The 24,480-nt window shown below is 39.1% G+C and overlaps 10 protein-coding genes across 10 annotated transcripts; 5 read left to right on the top strand and 5 right to left on the bottom strand.

The window, feature by feature from the left end:
- Positions 1-51: 51 nt before the first annotated feature.
- On the top strand, positions 52-2,184 carry SAPINGB_P004999 (uncharacterized protein; the record flags this gene model as incomplete). The annotated part of the gene is made up of 2 exons (XM_031999714.1): positions 52-66; positions 394-2,184. The coding sequence occupies 2 exons, from the start codon at positions 52-54 to the stop codon at positions 2,182-2,184; spliced, it is 1,806 nt and encodes a 601-aa protein (XP_031855605.1).
- Positions 2,185-2,258: 74 nt separating this feature from the next.
- Positions 2,259-2,918, bottom strand: SAPINGB_P005000 (uncharacterized protein; the record flags this gene model as incomplete). The annotated part of the gene is made up of 1 exon (XM_031999715.1): positions 2,259-2,918. The coding sequence occupies one exon, from the start codon at positions 2,916-2,918 to the stop codon at positions 2,259-2,261; it is 660 nt and encodes a 219-aa protein (XP_031855606.1).
- A 1,317-nt stretch (positions 2,919-4,235) lies between these two features.
- On the top strand, positions 4,236-7,058 carry SAPINGB_P005001 (uncharacterized protein; the record flags this gene model as incomplete). The annotated part of the gene is made up of 1 exon (XM_031999716.1): positions 4,236-7,058. One exon carries the CDS (start codon positions 4,236-4,238, stop codon positions 7,056-7,058), a length of 2,823 nt encoding a protein of 940 aa, XP_031855607.1.
- Positions 7,059-7,233: 175 nt separating this feature from the next.
- On the bottom strand, positions 7,234-8,806 carry SAPINGB_P005002 (uncharacterized protein; the record flags this gene model as incomplete). The annotated part of the gene is made up of 3 exons (XM_031999717.1): positions 7,234-8,035; positions 8,663-8,711; positions 8,779-8,806. The coding sequence occupies 3 exons, from the start codon at positions 8,804-8,806 to the stop codon at positions 7,234-7,236; spliced, it is 879 nt and encodes a 292-aa protein (XP_031855608.1).
- Positions 8,807-9,168: 362 nt separating this feature from the next.
- On the top strand, positions 9,169-11,628 carry SAPINGB_P005003 (uncharacterized protein; the record flags this gene model as incomplete). Its single annotated transcript, XM_031999718.1, has 1 exon — positions 9,169-11,628. One exon carries the CDS (start codon positions 9,169-9,171, stop codon positions 11,626-11,628), a length of 2,460 nt encoding a protein of 819 aa, XP_031855609.1.
- A 136-nt stretch (positions 11,629-11,764) lies between these two features.
- Positions 11,765-12,312, bottom strand: SAPINGB_P005004 (uncharacterized protein; the record flags this gene model as incomplete). The annotated part of the gene is made up of 3 exons (XM_031999719.1): positions 11,765-12,008; positions 12,080-12,166; positions 12,245-12,312. The coding sequence occupies 3 exons, from the start codon at positions 12,310-12,312 to the stop codon at positions 11,765-11,767; spliced, it is 399 nt and encodes a 132-aa protein (XP_031855610.1).
- Positions 12,313-12,586: 274 nt separating this feature from the next.
- On the bottom strand, positions 12,587-15,385 carry SAPINGB_P005005 (uncharacterized protein; the record flags this gene model as incomplete). Its single annotated transcript, XM_031999720.1, has 1 exon — positions 12,587-15,385. One exon carries the CDS (start codon positions 15,383-15,385, stop codon positions 12,587-12,589), a length of 2,799 nt encoding a protein of 932 aa, XP_031855611.1.
- Positions 15,386-16,087: 702 nt separating this feature from the next.
- On the bottom strand, positions 16,088-16,864 carry SAPINGB_P005006 (uncharacterized protein; the record flags this gene model as incomplete). Its single annotated transcript, XM_031999721.1, has 1 exon — positions 16,088-16,864. The coding sequence occupies one exon, from the start codon at positions 16,862-16,864 to the stop codon at positions 16,088-16,090; it is 777 nt and encodes a 258-aa protein (XP_031855612.1).
- Positions 16,865-20,440: 3,576 nt separating this feature from the next.
- On the top strand, positions 20,441-22,999 carry SAPINGB_P005007 (uncharacterized protein; the record flags this gene model as incomplete). Its single annotated transcript, XM_031999722.1, has 1 exon — positions 20,441-22,999. One exon carries the CDS (start codon positions 20,441-20,443, stop codon positions 22,997-22,999), a length of 2,559 nt encoding a protein of 852 aa, XP_031855613.1.
- A 652-nt stretch (positions 23,000-23,651) lies between these two features.
- Positions 23,652-24,388, top strand: SAPINGB_P005008 (uncharacterized protein; the record flags this gene model as incomplete). Its single annotated transcript, XM_031999723.1, has 2 exons — positions 23,652-23,711; positions 23,876-24,388. The coding sequence occupies 2 exons, from the start codon at positions 23,652-23,654 to the stop codon at positions 24,386-24,388; spliced, it is 573 nt and encodes a 190-aa protein (XP_031855614.1).
- Between the last annotated feature and the right edge of the window lie 92 nt (positions 24,389-24,480).

The raw sequence follows: 24,480 nt of genomic DNA on the forward strand, positions 1-24,480 counted from the left end.
GAAAACAACCAAAAATCTAATACATCATCATCATCTTTCATTGCATTCCTTATGAGCTCAATACAGGTAAGTGTCCTTTTTTTTTTTTTTTTTTTTTTTTTTTTGATTAAAAAATGTCATCAATCAAGTTTTTTTTTTTTTTTTTTTTTTTTTTTTTTTTCACGCGTCAACAACTACAACCTCTCCTTTGTGTGTCACTTTAACAACAACCACAACAACAAAAATATATATTTAATAATAATAAATAAATAATAATAATAATAATAATAATAATAATTAAAAACCTACCACCAACTAAAAATTTGTTTTCCCTTTTCTCAATAATTTTTTTTTTCTCAATAACTTTTTCTTTTTTCTTTTTTTTTTTTTCTTTCTAACATCTCTATTCATTAGAGTCGAACACGCTCAACAAGAAGAATGGCCAGCCAGTCTACTCTCTCTGCTTCTTCTGCCGCAACCGCCGCTGCTGTCGCCTCTTCTGTCCGCATCACCCGTTCAAAGAAACTTGCATCTACAACATCTTTATCAAATTCTACCTCCTCCTCTGTCACTTCTGCCTCTGCAATCCAGCAGGGCCAAGCTAAGCGACGAGCTGCGCTCGAAGACTTGTCGAATGTTCATAAAATTGCAGCCTTAGGGTCTTCGTCTACAAAAGGTTACAAGAAAATGCCAGCCAAGAAAATGGTGATGGCTGACAAGCAACAACAACAGCCACCATTAGATTCTCAACAACAACAACAACAACAACAACTACCATTACAAGTTCAAAGTAATGGTAATAGCATCACAACAGATATTTCCACAGCATCATTGAAACCACAACGACAACAACATCGTTCAACTCGGTCAACCCGTTCAAAACAATCCTTTAACGTGCATAACTCTTCCATTCCATCCATTAATACTACTTCAACAATCACAGCTACAGCTACAGCTACAACTACAACTACAACTACAACAAATTCATCTTCCATCTCATCCAGCATTTTACCTCTCAAACGTAGAGCTGAAGATCATTCTTCTACTTCTTCTTCTTCTTCTTCTTCTACTCATGACAATAACAACAATACATCTAATGACCATAATGACAAGACAAATGATAGACTAAATATTAATACCACTACTAACGATGCTAATGAAAACAACAATACACTACGCTTACGATATGAAAAAGAACTCGAGCTCCAAAAACAACACGACCAGCTCCTGGTTGAGCAGGTTGAACAACAACAACAACAGCAACTTTTGGTAGAGACTCGTGCGGCTAAGCGTGCGCGCACCCAGCCATGGGATGACCTTGATGCTGAGGACATTGAGGACCCCCTCATGGTCTCGGAGTATGTCAATGATATTTTTGACTACTTTTACACACTGGAGCGTAAATACATGCCCGACCCAGACTATATGGACCAGCAGCGAGACCTTACCTGGGAAACACGCGGTGTTCTCATGGACTGGCTTGTGGACACGCACGCTAAGCTCCGTCTCTTACCAGAAACTCTGTTTCTTGCATTCAACATTATCGACCGCTTCATGACGATGCGTGTCGTTACCCTCGACAAGATCCAGCTCGTGGGTATTGCCGCACTTCTCATTGCGGCCAAGTACGAGGAAGTGTTCCCCCCAAATACAAAGTACTTTGCCATGCTGACGGATGAAAACTTTAAGGAAGATGAGATTTTGTCGGCAGAGCGTTTCTTACTGCAGGTTCTCAGCTACGAGCTGTCGTACCCTAACCCTCTAAATTTCCTGCGCCGGATTTCCAAGGCTGACAATTATGACGTGCGCACACGGTCCTTTGGCAAGTACTTTTTAGAAGTTGCTTGTCTGGATCACCGCCAACTCCGCTACCCACCTTCCAGAGTAGCTGCAGCTGCCATGTTTCTGTCTAGACGCATTGCTAATGCGGAAACCGATGACATGGAAAACCTGGAATGGACGGCCAATCTGGAGCACTACTCTGGCGATGTATCTGAAGCAGAACTGATGCCCATTGTGCGTCTTTTTGTAGACTTTTTGTCGGAGCGTGAAGTGCGCCATGTGGCTCTGTTTAAAAAGTATGCTAGCCGCCGATTCTTTAAAGCTTCGGTAGTTGCGCGCCAATGGGCCAAGGAAAATTACCGTGAAGTGATGGAACTCTCTAGTGATGAGGAACGTGCCGCAACAGGTCTTGGTGATGAATAAAGTAGACTACAAAGAAAAAAAAATGTAAAAAAAAAATAACCCAAATAAATCTAGAGAAACTATATTAAAAAAATTTACAATTTGATAAGTTTGCGAAGTTGGGGGACTATATGATGAGTCCAATCATCGTCCAAGTCTGTGCGTTGGCCACGACCAAACACTTGGGCCGCATAAGACCATCGCAAGGCTGGTGTTTTAGCAAATCTATTTGAATCTGTGAGCATTGTTTTTGCAATTTTTTCAGTGTGGTCTGAGTCTAATGAAAATCCTGTGGTTGGCGAAGATGAAGATGATGAAGAAGAAGAAGAATTTTTTTTACGAAATACTAGATGGAAATGCACATGAGGGACGGTTTGACCAGCACCTGGTCCGTTATTCTGGATAAGATTAAAATCAGGGCTTGAATTGTAATCGTTAGAGTCTTGATCATTATACCCAAGGGCCTTTGCAGCTGCTCGAGCGACTGCTGGTAGCGCTTCGCCTAAAGCTTTTGCGTCTTGGCTTGAGAGCTGTAGTAAAGTCGGGGTATGAGCTCGTGGGGTTATAAGAATGTGAGCTGCAGAAGTTGTAAGAGGTTGAACATCAAGAAATGCAAGGACGCGTGGGGTTGATAGAAGGACGTTTGGTGGAAGAACATCAATGTTGTTTTGAGTGAGAGGAGGGGAGTGGTTTGCGAGAGAGCAGAAAGGACAATCTGGATCAAATGAATGAGTATGTGGCGATGATGATGACATTTTAGAAGTGAAAAATAAGAAAAAAAAAAAAAAAAAAAAGAGGAGTCGGGTAATATAATCAGATTTTAGCGAAGAAATAAAAGGATGAGAAGATTTATGGTTAAAATCCAAGAATGGGGAAGTTTTGGATGAAGCTGTTTGTGGATATTTTTGGGTATTTATAAAATTGAAAATTGTGTGTGTGTGTGGGGAACAAACAGTTTTTTTTTTTTTTTTTTTTTTTTTGAGAACGTTGGGAAATTTCATTGTGAAATTAATAACCGAGGAAATGTAAAACAAGAGCGATAAGACATTTGAGGGTAAATGCACTTACCGGGATATTACACTTTAGTTACATTTCTATTTTGTAACAGCTGTCATCACGTGTAAACATGTTACAATGTAACAAGTTAAGATGTTTTACAAACAAAATTTTTTTAATTTTTTTTTTTTTTTTTGTCACTACCACCACCACCACCACTATCAACCGGAATTACCAAGTCCATCACTATCACCAAATAAAGAAGCAACCCAAGAAAAAAATTCAAATAGAAGAGGACAAATTGCGGGTAAAAGTGTGTGATTTATTTTAATTTATTTATTAACAAGCTATTTTTTTTTTTTCCCTCTCTTTCCCCCTTTCCCCATAAAATAGTTAAACTACATCCTTTCATTCTTATTATTATTTATTTTCATTCAACCATCTATATTACTCGTCATAATCTCTTTTTCCATTTCTTATCATCTCTCTCTTTTTTTTTTTTTTAAAAAAAAAAATAAAATAAAAAAAGAACAAAGAATCGTGATAGAGAAAGGGGGTTTTATCTTTCGGGTACTTCCTTTTTTTTTTTGTTGAATATTTTATATCACGATTGTGTGCATCCACGCATAAACGAAGAGTGACTTTTTTTTTCCCCCCTCCCTCCCTCCTTTTTCATATAACAAGTTATATATGATTTAAGAGAAATAACAGAAAACCAAAAGTTATTTAATACCAATATCTTTCAAGTAAAATTGTTATACTATACTTGAAAAGGAGGATTTACGAGTGATAAACGAGCTTTCTTTTTTTTTCTTTAGATTTTGTTGGATTGATACAAAATAAATAAATAAAAAAAAAAAGGTCTCAACTATACGAAAGAGAATAGTTAAATGGCGCTTAAGATATCCCAATAACAGGAAAAGTGAAAAAAAAAGAACTCATTTGGAAATTTCTTATAAATTGATATTTAAATCTTTAAAGTTAACGGCGGATTTTTTTTTTTTTTTTTTGAGACTTTTATTCTTTCGATAAATTAAATCATTCATACTTATAAAAAAGAAAAAAAAAGAAAAAAAATGGACGGCCCTCCATCGCTTAAACGGCCTCGGGTTGATCTTCCGCGGTTTACGGCTGGCAATAGACAATCATCTTCGCACAAATCTACTAATGCTTCAGATGATCAACTTCAGCGGAGTGATAAGACAAATGCAGGTTCTTCTACAAACAAGTCTTCTTCTGCACAGTCACCATCAAAACCATCACAAACAAACTCAAAAGCACGGCCGTCAACGGCAACAGACTCAGCTTCGTCTAAAAGAACTTCCTCTGCCCAGTCACAGTCAGCAACATCAACCTACAAGCAGCATCAACAAGCAGCAACAACTAGTGAGCCATCATCTCGACACACTTCAAAATCTAATAATGGCACAGGTAGTCATTACTACCAAAATTATGGTCAAGGTTATAAAAACAATACTTATAATAGCAGCGGTGGTTACTACAGTCATAACCAAGGGTACCATCAATACAATAACCATAATCGAAATTACGCGGGCCAGCCTCCTCCATCTCAATACTCTCCTAAGTATTCGTCTCAGTACTATGACGATTTAAGTCAGGGGTCTCATCCGCATCACAATCATAACCAAAGGGGTGGACCCGTGTTACAGCAACAGCAACAGCAACAGCAGCAGCAGCAGCAACAACAACCACATTACCACCACCAAATGCTATCCCCCATGCCTCCATCGCAATCTTCTTCACCAAACCACCAGCAGCAAACCATGAGTAGTAATGGCAGTGGTAACGGGACTCCAGGATCATCGCCTCCTTCACATAGTAATAGCTATTACGGGGTAACTACTAATTATTACGACTCGTACCACGGGTACAGTGGCAGCAATGGAGGAGGAGCAGGAAGTAGCAATAGAAGTAATAACGGTTCTAATAGTCCAACAAGAAATGGGATTGGTCGGTATGGCAATTCAACATCTGGCATGACTACAGGTGCTGGCAACACCACTAATGGCGCGGGTAATAATAATAATAATAATGGACATAGTGGTGGGTCCAACTCACGAGGTCCTCCTCCTGTGTATGGAGCAAGGGGGTATACTCACAATCGCAATAATCACCATCATCACCACGGCCGTCGTGATAAACAGAGAGATGGGTCGCGTGATAGTGGCGGTGCAGGTGGTTCTGGGGACATGCGTGGAAGTGTAGCTGCGGCGTTGGCTGCTGTGGCTAAGCAGCGCGTTTTTAGTGATTTCCGGATAGCACGCGTCAAGATTGGCACGTTTGAGGCCACCGAGGGTTCTGCTGCCGAGGCCAAGGAGCTTGAGGAACAAAAACGGACTGCTGCTGCTTCTTCTACCACTCCATCGCTTCCTTCAGCTCCTTCTCGAACAATACCCTCCACAGTTTCTGGAACTAAAGACTCTCGTTTGAGACTTTACTTTAGAGGCTCAGGGAATGATACCCCACGTTACTTGAGCTCACATGGAGGAGCCGCAGGAGGAGGTGTAAACAACAACTCATCAGGAAGCGTCAATACCTTATCTGCAACTGAACAAAATACCAACTCTTGTGGTCGCGGTCAGTTCCCAACCCCTGAAGAGCAGGCAGCGCGTGAACGAGCATTAGCTGAGCCCGACCGATTGTCCATCTCGTTGTATCGTGGAACCAAGCGCATTGTGATACCTGTACAAGATGGCATTGACAAGATTCAGTTTCGGCGAGCAGACGGGTATGTGCGCATCAAGTCTCGTGGTTGGGCATTGTTTGAGGAGCTTGATGAACGTTCAGCAGCAGCGGCAGCCTCTAGCCGCAACTCTGCGTCGTCTACATCGTTGTCATCAATGACATCATCGTCCACAACCACGTTTTCTCGCGCGGCTGGGCATTTCCGACGATGCGACGATATTACGCGTGGCCAGCTTGAGTCTGCTGACGGACTCATTGAGGTATGGATCGACCTCGAGCGACCTTTGCCTGTGGAGCCCAAGTGGACGCGTGGAAATTTGGCCGACTACATTGATGTGCGGTCTAAATACTTGTCCCGGCGAGTGCTCGAGGTATTAGACCCAGAACCCATTGTTGACTTTGATGCGGTTGTGAAATTGTGGGTGCGCGAATCTGCAATTGCAACCGAGGAAGAGCGTCGTGCGTTTGCAGACACACACCTTGACTCGTCGCTCCCCCATATCCTTGAACTGTGCTCCAGAATCTTGGCTCCGCCCTATTACTATGTTTCTAAAGCACTTGCTGCAACTGCAAACAATCCTTCAGGATTGCCGACACCGCCATCCACGGCTTCTGTTGTGGGAAGCAGTGGCAGTTGTATCAACTCTGGGGAGTCATCCTTACCATCAACTTCAACTTCAACTTCAACTTCCACATCTTCTTCTACTACTCACCATCATTTGAATACTGTTGCTGCAGCTTCTATTTTAGAATCTGGCCAGATCCCGGCACTCATTTCCCCCGCAGTCAACATGCTCTTGGCAACATTGGTCAAGGTGGTTACAGAACGCAAGGATTCGGATAATAATGCAGAGTTGGTGGCTTTGTTAAAACCTGTATTGTTTCAAGTTCCGGAACCAGTTGTTTGGAGGTCACTTGACGGACTGTTTGCACGACGTAGTGAGTTGGCAGGTCCTGTATTGCATTTTGATGCAGACGCAGTTTTGGCAGGGGCTGCTGCCCGAGCGCAACAAAAGAAAAGGCAACTAGAAGAAGCGGCAGTTGCTGCGGCCGCACTTAAAAAAGAACTTGATGAACAGGGGAAAGTGAAAGGAAAGGGAAATAAGAATCAACAACATATGAAGGATGACGATGATTACATGATGACAGAAAACGCAGATGAATACACGTACGATGAAGAATCGGCCATGTAAAAAATTTAAAAAATTTAAAATATTTAAAATATTTTAAAAAAAAAAAAAAAAAAAAAAAGCTAAAGATTATTATTTATTTTTTTTAAGCCTTACGAAAAAAAAAATATTACAAAAAGTGTATATATATATATATTTTTTTAAAAAAAAAAAAGGAGCTAGTTATACCGAAAACCATTTAGGCAACTGAAACATCAGCAGCAATGGATTCCGCAGCTGCCGGGGCATCAGAAGCAGTGCCTGCAGACTCAACAGCACTATCCTTGGCTGGAGCATCAGAAGAGACATCAGTTGCAGCAGTAGTAGCAGCAGAACTGTCCTCACGCTTGGGAGATTGGCTGGGCGAATGGACAGGCGATCTAACAGGAGAACGAGCAGGAGATCTTGCCGGGGATCTAGCAGGTGAGTGGGGTGACGCAGAACGCGAATGCGAGCCTGAACGTGCTGCTCCATTTCCATTTCCATTGCCACTGCCATTGCCATTACCTCCACGGCGTGGGGGCGGGCTTCTGCTACCGTATCGTGATGATCGGCTGTATCTGTCTCTTGATCTTTCTCTAGATCTGTCTCTGCCACGACGTGAGGGAGGCGAGCGCGATCTGTATCTGCTACTTCCGCTTCCGCTTCCACGATCACGATCACGATCACGGTCACTGCTGCCACGATCACCGCTACCACGGTCACGCGACCGAGATCTATCTCTGTCTCCACGGCGGCGAGGAGAACGTGACCGAGAGCGGGATCTAGAGCGCGACCGAGAGCGCGAAGAAGCATAGCGGCGACGCTTGGGAGGAGGAGATCTGTAGCGCTTGCGGAAGGGGGTCTTTGCCCATTCGACGAAAATCACATCACCCGACTTGATGCGGCGTTCGTGCATGTCGCGGTATGCTTCACGGGCATCACGATAGTCCTCGTACTCAATAAAAGCATAAGGCTTGGAGCGAGGTGGTGGAATATCACAGCGAATGAGAGAGCCAAATCTGGAGAAAACAAAAAAAAAAATGGTTAGTATAATGTTGTGATTTTCCAAAGATATGAATTGGGATAATGTCCCAGTGACTTTTTTGTAGTAGGAATAGAAAAAAAAAATAAAATAAAAATAAAGCCCTCCACTTTTTTTTTTTTTCAACACACACACACGTACAACACTTGTATATAGCCAGGTATCTTTTTTTTTTTCAAAAAGAAAAAAAAAATTGATAAATCTGGGACAAGGTCCTGGCTAAAAATAAAGGTCTGGTCGCAAGGAAAAAGACGCTCTATTTGAAAAGAGGAGTTTTCGTAGCAACGTGACGGTATATACATATGAGGGTGGGAGGGAAGAGTATGTATGAATGGGTAGAGTGGAGTGGAGTGGAGTGGAATGGGGAGATAGAAGGAACGCGCGCGCGTTGACAAAACCCCAACAGATGGAGAAGGTGGGATGTCATCAAAGAGAGATGGGATGTAGGAGAAGATATTGAGCAGTAAAGCAGGCTCGAGGTCTCGGGACGGCGGGTTTTAGGAGGGTAGAGGAAATGGAATTACACGAAAAGGAACGAAAAGGAACGAAAAGGAACGAAAAGGAGGAGAGGAGGAACAGGCAAAGGATGATTTTGTTTACTCACGTCTCAAATTCGGCGGCGAGTTCGCGGGCCTTGACATCGCTGCTAAAGCCTAGTTCAATAGTTAGTGTAAGTTTTTTTTTTTTTTTTTTTAATAAATAAGATAAATAGTTATGTACCTGTAATGAAGAGAGTTGTTTTGGGCATTTTAAAAAAGTAGGTCCCGTCTGTACGTTTGCTGGTCGGTTCAGGTGGCGGGTAGTTTTTTTTTATTTATTTTTATTTTTTTTTTTTAGCTGGTTGGCAGAAAGAAAAAAATTTTTTGTGTGCAAAGAATTTTTTTTTTTTTTTTTTCTAATTTGGATTGCTGGTGGTGGTAATGAAAATATATAATCACGTGGTTGATGACTCAGCTTTAGGGTAAAGGGTTTTGTTTGTTTATTTTTTAATTTATTTTTTTAATTTTGGCAAACCACCAGATACTTCACATTAAAATCTACAATCTTCTTTCCCCCCCCCTAAATCTCTCAACTAACAAACAAATAAACAATACACACACACACTCCTCAATGGATCTCCCCAAGACCCCCCGCGCAGGTGCCGCGTATGGGCTGGCGGCCATTGCAATCGGTGACCGTGTCACTCTACCTGAAGGCCAGGTTGCCGTGCTTAAATATGTCGGCCCCATCGATGGTAAAACGGGCGAGTTTGCTGGTGTTGAACTTGTTGACGAGTACGCATCAATGGGCCGTCACAATGGTGATCATGCAGGCCGTCAGTATTTTTCTACAGAAACACCCATGTCTGGGCTTTTCATCTCGTATCCTAAACTCATTCGTTCGAACTCGGCAGCAACTGCAGCCACTGCAAGAAAATCATACATTGGTCGAAGAAGTTCTTTCACACCAACAGGAGGAGGTCTTCCCAATCGCTCAACAAACTCAACACGCTCTACTGGTAGACCTTCCTCAGTTCTTTCTACAGGCAGTAATGGAAGTGGTAGTGTTCCCTCTTTCCCTTTACCAACACCGACTGCTTCTTCTTCTTCTTCATCACAAGCTCCCAACAGACTTAGATCCCCACAGGCTGGTTCCACTCAGCTGCGCGCTAGCACACCCACTTTTAAGCGGCCACCATCCTCAGTTGCACCTATGAAACTTGACCAAGCATTCCCAAGTATATCTGCAGATAAACGTTTCTCCAGCTCAAGTTCTGATTTTGGAGATAATAATAATAGTCCCTCACATGCAGGCACCCCATCAACACCCCTTACTTTTAACAGCGACTATTTCGATGGAGAATCCCATCACAATCACCATCACTCGTCATCAATTGATGATACCAGTAGTATTAATAGTGGGAGTCTGAGAGAGCCTCAGGGTAATACCAGTGCAGCAATAGCAAATGCAGTAGCTCATGCAGTTTCAACAGTCCAAGCTGAAGCCCAACGTGAAATTTTCGAATTGCGCAAACAGATTCAAGAACGTGACGCACAACTCCAACAACAATCTGAAGAACTCCAAGAACTAGAAAAAACTGTACTTGAGGTTGAACAAAATATGAGCAATGTGGATACCAAGTCTCTCGGTAGTAGTGCAATTAGCGTAGAAATTGAACAACTCAAACAAGTACACCATAGTGAACTAGAGGCTGCCTTGGAAGAACGCGACCGCAAGTTTTCACACATGAAGGCACAATTTGACGAAAAACGTAATGAGTTCCGCAAAACAATCGATGCTCTGCAAGTAGACTTGCAAGAATCAAACTCGGTATATGTGCACGAGATTCAAACATTACAGAGTAAGCTTGCCGAAGCTGAAAAAGTAACAGAGCGTGTTAATGAGCTTGAACAATTAATTCAGGATTTGGAAGTCAGTGCAAACTCGGCAGCTGCTGCTCCTGCAGCTGCTGCAACCTCTACAAACATTGATGAACAAAGAGACGCTAAAGCGCAATTTAAAAAGCTTGCTGACGCAGAAAATAAACTGTTAGAGAATGAAGGTCGGTTAAGCGATCTAATGGCACAGCTGGAGGATGCACGCAGCAAGATTGCAATTTTAGAGGCAGCAGCTGCATCAGTGACTGCCAGTACACCCGCATCACCCATCTCATCTTCACGTCGTACGAGCTTTATTCCTAATAATAATGAGGCTCACCAGAAACAAGTTGATGAGCTTAAGAAGCAGATTGAGGAGCTTAAAAGAACCGTGGAAGACTTGACAGATGATAAGGAGATTATGGGACATCGCTTGGAGCAGGCCCAACTTGAAAAGGAAATTGCTGAGAATGAGGCTGGTATCTTTAAGCAAGAACTGCAAAAGGAACGCAAGGGCAGGTTGAAGGCTGAGCAAGAAATGAGTGAATTGCTCAAGAAACTGGCCAAGGCTGAAATGGATATGACAAAGCTTGAGGAAATGCTTGAGGAAAAGATTTTCCAGCAAACTGAGGCCGAGAATGCCCGTCAAGCCGCTGCGTTATCGTCGTCGTCGTTATCGTCGTCGTCGCCATCTGCTAATAAAGTTTCTCCAGTGAAGATTGCAATCAACAGATCTTCACCTAAAAAATCGACTTCCAGCGTATCCTCATCACCTTCATCTCCTGCTACACCAACCCTTGACGCGTTGCTTGACGAACTCCCCCAGCAGTCGCCCACAAGTGCGGCCGCTTCTGCAGCCTCTGCAGTTTCACTGGCTAGCATGAAAATTCCATCATCCATGGCACCTCTCGCTCCTGCGCACACATCACCTCCACCTTCTATTCCCCTGCCGCCGGCAGGTTCTGGGGCTAGAAAAGAGAGCATGGGTGTTAGTCCAAATACTGCGACACTCGGTAATGTTCCTGATTTGTCTGTGGCAACACCAACCAAACCAGGCAATAACGGATTTGATAGTGGTGCCACGACAATTAAGCAGATTGATTTGGCCGATGGACGAGATAAATGGTGTGGATTGTGTGAACGAGATGGTCATGATAGTCTTAATTGTCCATTTGAAAAAGACTTTAACGATGATGATGAGTTTGAGTTTTAAGTATATATACATAAATAACGGGTGGGGGAAAAAAAAAAAAAAAAAAAAAACGAATTTCATTAACGCATTACTGTACAAGATATTTGTAAAGAGAGAAAAGAAAAAGACAAGAGGGAGATAAAGGAGGGGAATTTTTTTAAGCAGTGGGAGCAGCAACAATCGAAGTGGTGATTGATTCGGTAACAGCGGCTGCAGCCTCACGCGCAGCGTTGGCCATTGTAGGTCCGCGCGGGGGCATGATAATATCCATGTAGCAAGTTACGATACCGACAGCAGCCAATAACACGGAAAGCCATGCAGGTTGGCTATCGCTTGCAAGCTGGGCAGGTTCGTTAAGGTATCCCTGAATTGTGGTGAAAAGAGAAGCCCAAGCGAGGATCCTGTTTTAAAAAAAAAAAAAAAAAAGTTAGAAGAGATTTAAAAAAAAAAAAAGTTAAGGAATAAAACGTACTTATTTCGCAGAAACATGGCAGCAATGGGCATACTGCTGCTCATAGCAGAAGAAACTTCATTCTTAAGAGGTTTACGTGCTCGGTATCTGTTTTAATTTTTTTTTAATTATGTTATCTAAAAGTTAGATTTGTAAATACTTTGTACATCATTCAATAAAACTTACGGAATCACAAGATCAGCACGACGCTTATCAGTGACATCAGTTGGCAGAGGAGAAGTTTCCTGGCTCATCTTATTGTTTTTTTGTAATGTTTTTGTGGGTAGTGTTTTGTATACTTGCGTGGCGGTTATTATGATGTATATGTATACTAAAAAAAAAACAAAAAAAAACAGGCAGCAGAGACTAAAAAAAAAAGAATGTGGTGAACAAAAATAGGAGGTTTTGAAAAATTACAAAATTACATAGTAACAAAAATAATAGTTGTAACAAATTTAAAAATGGCTATTATAAAAAATGAATGTGTAATAAAAGCATGAAAATAATAACATCACCCTTTTCCCTCCCTTAAAATGAAGAAGAACCATTGAAACGAGCAGTCCACATTTTAGGAGTTTCTACCCGAAATTTCTCTCCAGAAAAACGTTTAGCCTGGATGCTCTCAAAAGCTTCCAATAACTCTTTGCATGACTCATGTAAGAATTTGACTGTGAGATGATTTCCTTTTGCAATCTCCAAAACAAAGTCATCTTTGAATGTCCGTTTGAGGATTCTGACAACATGAACAGCATATTCATTGTCTACTAATGCGATTGGTGCTGGTGGAGGAGTAATTCCAGTTTTTAAAAAGTATCGGTTGAGATGAGTAATATTGAAAATAGAGTTAATATGTCGGCCAAATTGCATCCATGTTGGAGGGAGTTGTAACAAATAAAGTTGGTCATTGATCTTGTAAATGACTCGGAAGGGGCCAATCCTTTTAGGAGGGTTCAATACTCCAGCACCCTTAAATCTTCCGGAAATCCAATCAGAAACATAAGTGTCAACCGTCACCCAGTCTCCCCGAGCAAAGTGTTTAATTTGGTCTGAGTTTTTATCAGAGGAAATGCCTAAGAATTCGTAAATATTGTGGAGGACATCAGGCCACATAGAATCTTGTCTATCCAGGGGGCAATTGACAATTTCTTTGGAAGAATATTTGGCAACAAAGTTTTTGAATGTATTAAGTACTTCCAAGACTTGGGGGAGATGTGTATGCCATTGTTCCTCGGGCAGGTTGTGTTCTTGTAAGTAGAAGAAGATTTCCTCTATAAGAAGAGCCTTTGATCTTTCCACTTGACTATTTAATTGTGGATGATAAAGGTTTAGGAAATATAATTTAATATTGTGTTGTAAACACCAATAAATTAAATCCACATTATGAAAAGCTTTATTATTATTACTAAAAGTAATCTTCTTAGGGTAAACCCCAATCTGGTGACGGAAAAATTCATCTAAATGTTCATGAATTTTCTTAAATCCTTCACCAACCGTATAAGGAATACAATGAATATATCTGGAAAACAAGCAACAGATAGTTAAGCCGGTTTTGTATTCTCCTGTCATAGTAATGTAGTCTATATTAACGTGAACAAAAGGGGAAGGCAATATTGGCTTATATAGATCTCCGCCGACACTAACTTTTTCGCGAAATTTTCTAGTTTGACATAAATGGCAAGTTTTTGTATGTTCAACAGCGAGGTATCTAAGATTTTCGATGTAAAACGTAGAACGTAATGAAAGGTATAATTTATTTCGCCCAGTGTGTAAATACACCTTCGAATGGTAAAAGTTTAAGAGCTTATTTATTAAATCTGTATCCTTTTCAGGTATGTAAATGCGTTCATTAAAAATCATAAATTCATTCCATTTGGTGCCTTCTTTAGTATGCTTTTTCTGGGAATTGATAATTGCTTGGATCAAGTCTGGGGTGAGTTCAAGCAAAGGAGACGAATCAATGACAGGGATATTAGCAAAAGAAAATTCTGAATTCACAGACATTGAGTATAATCTAGTGTCGGTAAATTCTTGCTGAGAGACTTGAAAGGGTTGTAATACTGTAGTTTTGTCATCGATCTGTTGCTGAGAGTCTTCGTCATAAATATGAATCATGGATAAAGCAGCCTCAGTAACATTATTATTACCAGGTCTATTTTTAATATCAAACTCATAATTTAAAAGCTCATGGTACCATTGGTTTGATCTGAAAGTCTCTATTTTAAAGGTAGTGAAATTGAGTAATGCAGCATGATCCGAAAGAATGGTGAAAGGCAAGCAAGTGAGATAATGAGACCAATGGCCTAGGGTTTCCACAATTGCTAGTAATTCCCGATTATATGTGGAATAATTTCTTTCCTTTTTGTCAAATTTTTTGCTGAAAAAGGCTACCGGATAAAACTTATTATCATCTTTGTGTTTTTGAGAGAGAACGGCACCCATGCCACTGAAAGAAGTACCAATTTCCACAAGGGTTTCATTTAAGAGAGAAAAATGTTGAAGAAATGGGTCTAAATCAAATATGTTTTTGACTAAAGCAAAAGCTTCATCACAATCTAAAGTCCATATGTAACCTTTATCAATAATATTCTGTAGAGGCTCTATGCGAGACCTGTAATTTTTGATAAGTTTACTAAAGTGATTAGCAAAGTCAACAAATGTTTTCACCTCCCTCACATTTCGGGGTCTGGGCCAATTCGTGGTATTATTAACGGTGGATTCTTCAAAAGTGATTCCTGAAGAAGTGAGCTTAAAGCCCAAAAATTCTATTTCTTCACGAAAGAAATCACATCTCTCAAGATTGACATTAAGATTGTTGTCACGTAATACCGACAAGACTGAACGGACATCTTTCTTATTTTGTTCTCCCGAGGGAGAGAAAATAATGATGTCATCCATATAGACATAACAACAAACTCCAATCATGCTATGAAGTAGGCCTCGAATGTAACCTTGAAAGGAAGTTGGGGAAGTATCGAGTATAAATGGGATATGATCCCATTCAAAAAATCCCTTGTCTTGAACAAAGAAAGGTTTATCTTTATCTGTTTTTCTGAAAGGAACTTGATAAAAATTAGAGCTAAGGCCAATCTTTGAAAAGAAGTTTCCGACAGGTTTGTTGGTTAATATTTCCATAATAACAGGCAAGGAGAAGGTAATATTTCTGCCATTAACCAGAAAAGTTTCATTTTTAGTATCCGTAGCAGAGGTTGAAGGAAAATTGTCTATTTTCTCTAGATGAGCTGTAATATCAAGATCCAATTGGTTTGCTTTAAGTGAGGAATTATAGTGAGCAGAAGATTCAGATTCAAAAGTATTATCAGAGACCATAGCAAAATCGATTGTAGAATAAGTAAAGAAAAAAAGAAAAAAAGATCAAAAGTTGGTACAATTTGAGAGATGTTAGGATAGTGAAAAAAAAAAAAAATTTAACCTGGGGAATGAAGCCAGGTATTTAAAGAAAAAAAAATTCCCAATTTTTATTTTAATGAAGCATTTTTTTTGGGTTTATTATTGTTATAACACATTTAAATGTGTTAAATATAAATTTATAATCAAACGTTTGACTGGGTTATAACCGTATCATAATTATGATACTTCACAATGTAAGAGAAGGTGAAATAATTTTGGTGGTACGGCTGTACATATATCTTAATTATGAATATCTATTTTAAGTAATTTGTTAATTACAAGATTTTAAAGTAATTGTGACAGCTTTATTGAAAGCCCTGTATGCCCATAAAAAATCCATGCATGTGTATGAGTTTTCATAATTATTAAGCTTATTAGGCATTTGTTAAAAAAAAAAATAAAATAAAATAAAATAGCTTGTCCAAAATAAAAAGATGGTTTTTAGTCAAGCGTCATCTATTTCTACAATTAGAAAAGATTTATCAAGTAAAAAAGTGGTCAATGAAAAAGATTTCTCATTCTTTTCAAATAAATTCATTTCAATTCATTAATTAATACACGTTAAGATTTTTAGTTTCGTTTCATAACTTCATAAAAGGAGCTCAATTGGGACCAGTAGCTTTACTCAACAGACTCCTGGGCCTCAGAAAGAAGCTCCTCATCATCGACATCCTCAATGGTAATCTTTCTTCTGGCAGTCTTCTCACCACTCTTCTTGGGAATAGTGATCTCCAAGACACCTGCATTGAACTTGGCAGTAATCTTCTCGTCATCAACCTTAGGTTCAGAAGGAAGGTGCAAGGTTCGAGCAAAGGCACCAGTCTCGCGTTCGCTCAGAAGCAAATGAATCTTACCCTCGGCAGCACCAGAAATAGGGCCAGGAATAGGAACTTCACCTTCCAGGGTCAGCTCATGGCTGTCAGGGTTAAAGTGAACCTCAACAGAGGCCTTCTGAGCACCGGGGACAGAAGCATACAGACGGTAGGCCTCAGGAGTGTCGTAGACATCAATTGAAGGCAGGAAAACATCTGTACGAGAAACAGGCTTAAGGACAAGTGGTGAAGCAGAAACTGGCTTGGCAGGAGTGGGGGCAGGAGCAGCAGGGGTAGGAGCTGGGGCAGCTGTTGGGACTGGACGAGCAGCTGGAGCAGGACGAGCAGCAGCCGGGACAGGGCGAACAGTTGGAACAGGGCGAGCAGCAGCAGCGGCAGCGGCAGCAGCGGCACGAGCAGAGGCTGGAGAAGGACCTTGGCGACGAGGAGTGGGAGCAGCGCGAGGAGCAGCAGTAGCTTCTTCTTCAGCAGCATCGGCTTGAGAGGCTTGGTTTTGAAGAGCCTCAATGATGTCCCAAAGGGAGAGGTTGTTGTAAGGGTTGTAGCTATCGTAGTAGTAAGACATTATTATTAGATTTTGTGAGTATAAATTGGAGGATTAGAATTAGTTTTTGTTTTAAGGAATTGAATGTTGGGTAAAGTTTTGATGAAGAATAGAAAAAGAGGGAAAAAGAGAAGGAATTGAAAAAAAAAAAAAAAAAAAGAAACTGAGGAAATAGTCAAGTATTTATAGTAGAGTTATTACGAGTGAAGAAAAGCTCTCTTTGAGGGGGGAGAGGATGGTTGTTGCCACTAATTAGAAGAAGAAAGAGATTTTTTTTTTTTTTTTATTACGCAATGGGCTGACATTATTTGATGTGTTTGCCAGAATCTTGTAGGCCCGTGTGGAAGCCTTTGGAAATTGGCTGGTTAGCTATCTGGCAAAAAAAAAACAAATTTTGGCCGGGGAGGACTTTTTTTTTTTGTTTTTTTGTCTCCCCCACAAGAAGAACCGGTGCCCACAGACACACACACACACACACACACATAGACAAAGACTCAGCCGCACGATTAAAGGTGATATATTCCCGCATGTATTACTCAGCTTTCTTTTATGATTGACTCAGCAAAGGTTTTTCTAGAAAGCGCGAGAAATTCGTTTGTCACACTGGCAACTGGAGTGGTTAAATTAAAAATTATGTCAGCAGTATATGCAACATCTAAATAGCTCTCATATATATAAAAAAAAACATATGCGGCATTTTGAAACCCTCCAGATTTTTCTTCACGACAATTCTACCTTGACTCTATAATAGCCTACGGATAACAACCATCTCGGGAAAGCTCCCATTGAGATACTATTCACATTAACAAAACTTTGTAAGGTACTCTTGTACGAATATAACCGGTTATTTTGGTTAAATGTATTAATCTTTTATTCCTAATTGCTAATAAATAAAAAATGAAAATTCAATTTAGTTACAAAAGAATTACCAATTGTTTAAGAAGAAGTCTGTGAGTTTTAATTTTTAAAGAAATATCTTTTAAAAAAAAATATTGCTATGTTTAAAATTGATACAATAATTTTACCTTTCAGTTAACACCTAAAGATATATCATTTTCTGAAAGACTATATTTCGTTCTTTCCAATTCTATCAAGATAACGATTTGGTAGATTCATATTTGAATTTTCTAAGTTTAAATCAAATTCTTTTTCTCACAACAAGTTTATTCCAGTTTTTTTTTCTTTTTTTTTTTTTTTACTAAAATTTATTCACCTTAATTCTATATAGCTTAGATTAGTTACTCGGCCTATTACAGCAAATTATGTAACAAGGTCATTTTAATTACTCTCTCAATAATCTGAAAGGCACAATTAAGAATATTTTTTCTTGACTTTTTTATATTGATGGATTTAAATGTCTTTTTATTTATTTATTTATTTATTTTCCGATTAATTTAGATTTATTCCATGGTTGTGAGATTTGTTTTTATTAATCTTGTGTAATTGACTAAATTTTTATAGATGAAAATTTTTTCTTGAAAAAATATGGGTGAACTTGACAATCATGTTTTAACAGAAATTAGAAATAATCAAAAATTTATCTATTGTTTTTATTTTTATTTTTATTTTTTTGAAACCCAAAATTCTTTAACCCCCCAGAGCTTTACAATTTGACTTTTTTTTTTCAGCTGAATAGGACTTATTACTCTAGTTTGGGTGATATAGGGCCCTTATTTTTTTATATCTCGTCAAAAGATGCTGCGGCTTTTCACTAATATTACGTCATTCCCTCCTTTGACTAGATACCAGAGTCTCTTAGAACTGTAAAACACCAAAAGTACTCAGTTATGGATTTAAACTCAGAATGAACTGATACCAGCAATGCCCATATTATGAACTCTATTAAAATAGTGAGCTCTACCAGCCATTACAAAGTATATCGTTATTTAGTTAAGCTTAGTTTTAATATATTTTGAATGTCAATTCGCTTAAGATCTAATGCTAATTGAGAAAAAAAAGAATGAAAGAATAAAAAAAAAAAAAAAGAAAACTGACATATAAATATATATGCAGGACATCTTAAAAAAAAAGTTATCCAAGAAAGATTAATTTCCACAATCCCCATATTATACTTCTGAAGACTTTTTAAAAGGTTGAGCTGGGATAGACAGCGAGATATAAGCAATACAGTTATAATTGGAAATATTTATACTCTCCATACGCACTCCTTTATAAATCATCAAACAATAAAGTCCCAATCAACTAAACAAGTTAAAAACAAAAAAATTATAGGGACCTAAACCCTTAAGTCATGGCAATGATCCCAAGGTTTCTCTTTATAAAAAAAATAAAAGATATTTCGATAAACAAAATGTCGTTATAAATCTTTCTTTCAGGATAGGATTGCTATGTAAGTCTATGTACTTAATCTTAATACTAATAATACTTGCAGATTGTCAAATTGCAGGGAGGTTTTCTGAAAAAAGATGCTTTTGGAACAAACTGGTATATATATATATATTTTTTTTTTTTACTACAGAAAAAAAAAATGTAATGCACAAAAACGGTTTTTAGGAAAAAAAAACAAAAAAACTGCCAGACCCAGCCAAACCAAACCAGCCAGCCCAGCCCCAGGTACAATAACAAGCCGCTTTAGGAAAATGTTTCTGTTTTGGGAAATTTAAAAGCCGTGCAGGCTCAGATTTTTTTTTTTTTTTTTTTGGAAATGAATAATACCCCATAACAACCAGAGAAATGAAAGAAAATTGAAATCAAGAATACCGTAAAGAAAATAAAATGATGATTTTTTTAATAGAAAATCATTCATCATACTTTGAATCATTGTAATTTTTAAATTTTTGTTAAAAAAATACTTTTTTTTATTAAAGGAAAAGATATTTTTTTATCGTGCTCTATTGATCAAGAGTTTGCTTTTAAACTCATGTGACTTTGTTCAGCCGTACTTACACCTGCATTTCAATGCAACCTTATTTCCCAATGCAGCCATTTTCATTTTCATTTTCATTTTCATTTTCATTTTCATTTTCAAAAAATCAAAAAAGCTCAGATGCCAAAAGCCCCCCAAAATCCATCTCTAACCCAGCCCCAAGGTTTAAATTTTTTTAATTGCCTTTCCCTTCCCTTATAAATCAATAATAAATCGCCGTTTAAATAAATGTTTCTTATATGCCGAAATATTCCAAAAAATTGAAAATGAAGTCACTCCCCCCCTTAATGATCTCTATATTTTCCTGGTAACCATGCCAAATTTCTTTTCCAAACCTATGATGCCCTTTTATTTATTTATTTATATCTTTGAACGGTACTGTCTAACTCAAGATGCATTTTTCCTAATTTGGTAAAACAATTTTTCTATTTATAAATTAAGTCTTCCCATCTTTAACTCCTTCTAAGGAACTTTCTTAAAATTGTATAAATATTTTGGTCTTCCCAGTGGGTTCAATACCTTCATTTTTTTCTACACTTTTCAAAGACTTATCCATAAATTCCCGGTTACAATATAATCCTAATTTTTCATTCATCTATTTAATTTTTTTTTCAACAATTTTGTAAGTTAATCCTTTTTTTTTTTATTAATCTAATCAATTATCTGTCTAACAATCTTTTCCAGCTTCCACTTGATACCTATACAACTCAATGATATTCAAACAGTCAGTTGGGGCTTGGACGCTAGCCTCGTTAGCTTTGCTAAAAAGTGTCACATCTCTCCCCATTGCAACTAGCATAGCGGCAGCACAAGACAATAGCATCGTGACTCTTCAGGTTGAAAATAGCCCAGAAACTTCTTGGGTTGATACTAACCCTGTCACTATGTATGTAACTATAACCGGTGACTCTGTCAATTGTGCATTGTCAAGTTCTAGTTCATCCGAATCGTCTTCTGCTGCCGCCCAAGCCTCAACTACTGAAGTCATTGTGCCTGGTCCTTGTGATGTTTGCAAGACTTATGTCACTACAAGAACTGATGGTCTACTAGGATTAGTTAAATCTACCCAATACGTTAGTCCCAGTGTTTACACCCCTGTTCCCTCTCCTTCTTCTTCTTCTTCTTCTGAAGATGTTACCACTACCATTACTCTTGAACCTTCTACTATAACCAGCACAATTCCTAAGAGCACAATAACAAGCTACATAACTATTACCCCTACTATCACTGTTTCCAACTTTGAAACCGTCACAAGAACTCTCACCTCTGACGGCATTACCATCACTCAAACTTTAGTTATTGACACATTTTCGACCTCTACTATTGAAGAAACAATCACCTCTGGCTCACTCACTCTGGTTCCAACCCAAATTTCTATTGCAGATGAGGAAACAATCACTTTATCTGTAGCTGGTATTACCAAAACGTCAATCATCCCCAAAAGCACCGTTACTCTTTTTAGAACTGTGACTCCAACTAGTATTATTACTGATATCCACACGCTCACCACCACAATCACTCTTGAAGGTGCTGCTGTAACCCAAACTTTGGCTGTTGATAATACTAGCACGTCTACTGCTGAGGAAACTACATCGGGTGTCTTGACAATTTTACCCACTGCCACTTCTGTTGCTGAAGAAAAAACTACTACTATCATTTCTGATGGTGTCACCAAAACCAGCATAATTCCTAGAAGCACTTACACTCTTTACAGAACTGTGACCCCTACGAGTACTGTTACTCATTTGCAAACTCTTACCACTACCATTACCCGTGAAACATCTACTTTTACTCAGACATATGCTGTACTGAGTACTAGCATTATTACTGTAGAGGAAGCTGAAACCTCTGGTGCTCTTAATTTAGTTCCTGTATCCACCGCTGTTGCTGACGAAGAAACCATGACGCTAACCGCGGCTGGATTCACTCGCACAAGTACCCTCCCTCGAAGTACCTTCACTTTTTACAAGACTGTGACTCCTACTAGTACCTTAATCAGCTTACAAACTCTCACGACAACTTTGACTCGCGAGAACTCCACAGTCACACAGACGTTTGTTGTTGAAGGAACGAGCACATCTACTGTTGAAGAAACAATCACTTCTGGAAGCGTTATTCTTGTGCCCACATCCACCACCATCTTTGAAGGCATTGAAGCAACCCTCACTAGTGCAGGAACTACATTGACCACCAGCCTTAAGGCCACTGTTACTCTCTACAAGACCATTACACCAACAAGCACCATCACGAAATTTAAGACTTTGACAACTACCATCACATCTGAGGGAGAGACTGTCACATCCAATGGTGTAACTCTTTTCCCCACTAGTATTTCGACAGCCGAAGAGTCTACTCAGGTTCTTACATCTGATGGGACAACACGTACTACTACGATTCCTAGAAGCACAGTCACGTTGTACAAAACCTTGACTCCTACAAGCACCCTTACTCATCTTAAGACCCTTACTACAACTATAGTGAGAAGCGGTCACCCTTACCATGCTACTTTGGTTATAGATGGAACAAAGACCTCTACGTTGATGCCGACTTACGGTAATTTTTCAGTCACTGCTACTACCTCTTCTATCCCCACCACCCCCCCTTATGCTAACTCTACAGTTACCTCTTTCACAGTTCCTTTTACCACTGGTGTCCCAATAACAACTATTAGTTCGAACTCATCTGTAACACCATCATTTTCTTCTACCATCACATCACTCACCACTTCTTTAACCACTGGTGTACCCATCACAACTATCAGCTCTGAGTCGTCTGCCCATTCCAGTACCATTGTTTCTCTCACCGTTTCTTTGACCACTGGCACTCCCATTACTACCATCACCTCAGGTGCATCGATTCAACCATCGTTGTCTTCCTCAGCTTTTATTAACTCCACTACCACTGTCACACTTTCCGCACTTCCGACTGTTACTTTTGGTACATTGGACATTTCTGCAAGTATCACTGGCACCCCCACTCCCTCAAGCTTTTTGAGCAATTCCGCCAGCTCGACCTCGTACGAATCCACTTCGACAGAGTACATTACTATAGTGCGAACGCTGACATTTAGTGTGAGCACAAACTACCCATACCCTACCCCTACGACTTCCACGCGTGTTGAGACAACAATCTTATCTGCGATTCGTACGGTGAGTTCAGTGTCGGCGACAGAAACAAATGCAGCGGTAACAAGTCCACAGCCAACATCGTTCTCGACAGCTTATTATACTGGAAGTGTATCATACCGCACCGTGACTTCGATACTTTAAGAGAATAAACCACCAACTGGGAGTTTCAATGAAAAAAAACAAAAAAAAAATATTAAAACAACAACGGTAATTTTAAAATGACAACAAAAAAAATTAACAACTAATCGATTAATCTAAGGCAATACCTTTTTGGGTATTAGAAACGGTATTATTAAACCAACAGTGCGCGGTTCAGCACTTGTATTTTTATATTAAAAGGGACAGTTAGAATCCCTTAAGGCATTTTTTATTCATTATTCACTCCTTAATTATGTATTTTTATTCCATAGACTATAATTTTTTGTAAAATAAATATAACAACTAATTTTTTTAAACGATATGAAGAAGATCTAGTCCTGGGCAAAAAGGCAATTCTTAAATCGCGCCTAAGAATAACACAAGAGGGTTAGGGGTTGCGGATTTTCAATGTGCCTGTGTGGCACCTTTTTTTGTGTTGAACCTCCTCCTTTTTTTTTTTTTTTTTTTTTTTTTTTTTTTGCAAAACTTCCCCAAAAGCCTAGACAGACCCTGCAACAGACCCTCCAATAAATACCATATACACGAATTGTACTCCAACTAGCTTAATTTTCTTTTTTTAAAAAAAGAAAGCGCCAACTTTGATATACCTTTTTGAAGGAACAATTGTCAAGATACACATAAATAATCTACCATCATGTCTAAAGCATATCGAACCGTGGGAGAAGACATTTGGAAAAACAAGGTCCAGAAAGTGGTAAGTATCAAGCGACTAGAAATCAACAACTATCAATGACTTTTTACAGATCAAAGTGCTTTTTGCCTTTCCCTATATGTCTTGATATACTTTCTTGCACTAACCACAATAAAAGTGAACATTCTTTGACTAACCGAGACCTTTTTTTTTTAAACAAAAACTAGAATGCAGAGCTCGTCACATTAACATACGGTTCTATAGTTTCTCAGCTTTGCCGGGATTATGAAGGTGACTATGTCAAGGTCAACAAGCAACTTGAACGCATGGGCTACAACATTGGTCTGCGGTTAATAGAGGAGTTTTTAGCACGATCTGGGCTTGGCCGATGCACCAACTTTAAGGACACGGCCGAGGTTATTTCCAAGGTTGGCTTTAAAATGTTTCTCAACATCACACCAGCTGTTGAAAACTGGTCGCCCGACAATAAGCAGTTTTCTCTTGTATTTGACGAAAACCCTCTTGCAGAGTTTGTCGAGCTCCCGGATGATGGCAGAGCCAGAAAAGAACTGTGGTACTCGAATATCTTTGCCGGAGTTATCAAAGGCGCCCTTGAGTCAGTCCAGCTTGAGGTCGATGCTTTTTTTGTCTCAGATGTCCTTAAAGGCGCTCCCTCTACAGAATTGCGAGTAAAGTTGATAAAGGTTTTGGAAGATGAAGTTCCTGCAGGCGAGGATTAATCTGTTTTAAAAAAAAAAGATAGGGACAAAATATTTTTTTAATTTACTAGCTATAGAAGCTTTATTAACTAGCTAACAAAAATAAAAGGGGT

The sequence above is a fragment of the Magnusiomyces paraingens genome, assembly GCF_902498895.1.
Source record: "Magnusiomyces paraingens strain CBS 517.90 genome assembly, contig: contig4, whole genome shotgun sequence".
Taxonomy (NCBI): domain Eukaryota; kingdom Fungi; phylum Ascomycota; class Dipodascomycetes; order Dipodascales; family Dipodascaceae; genus Magnusiomyces; species Magnusiomyces paraingens.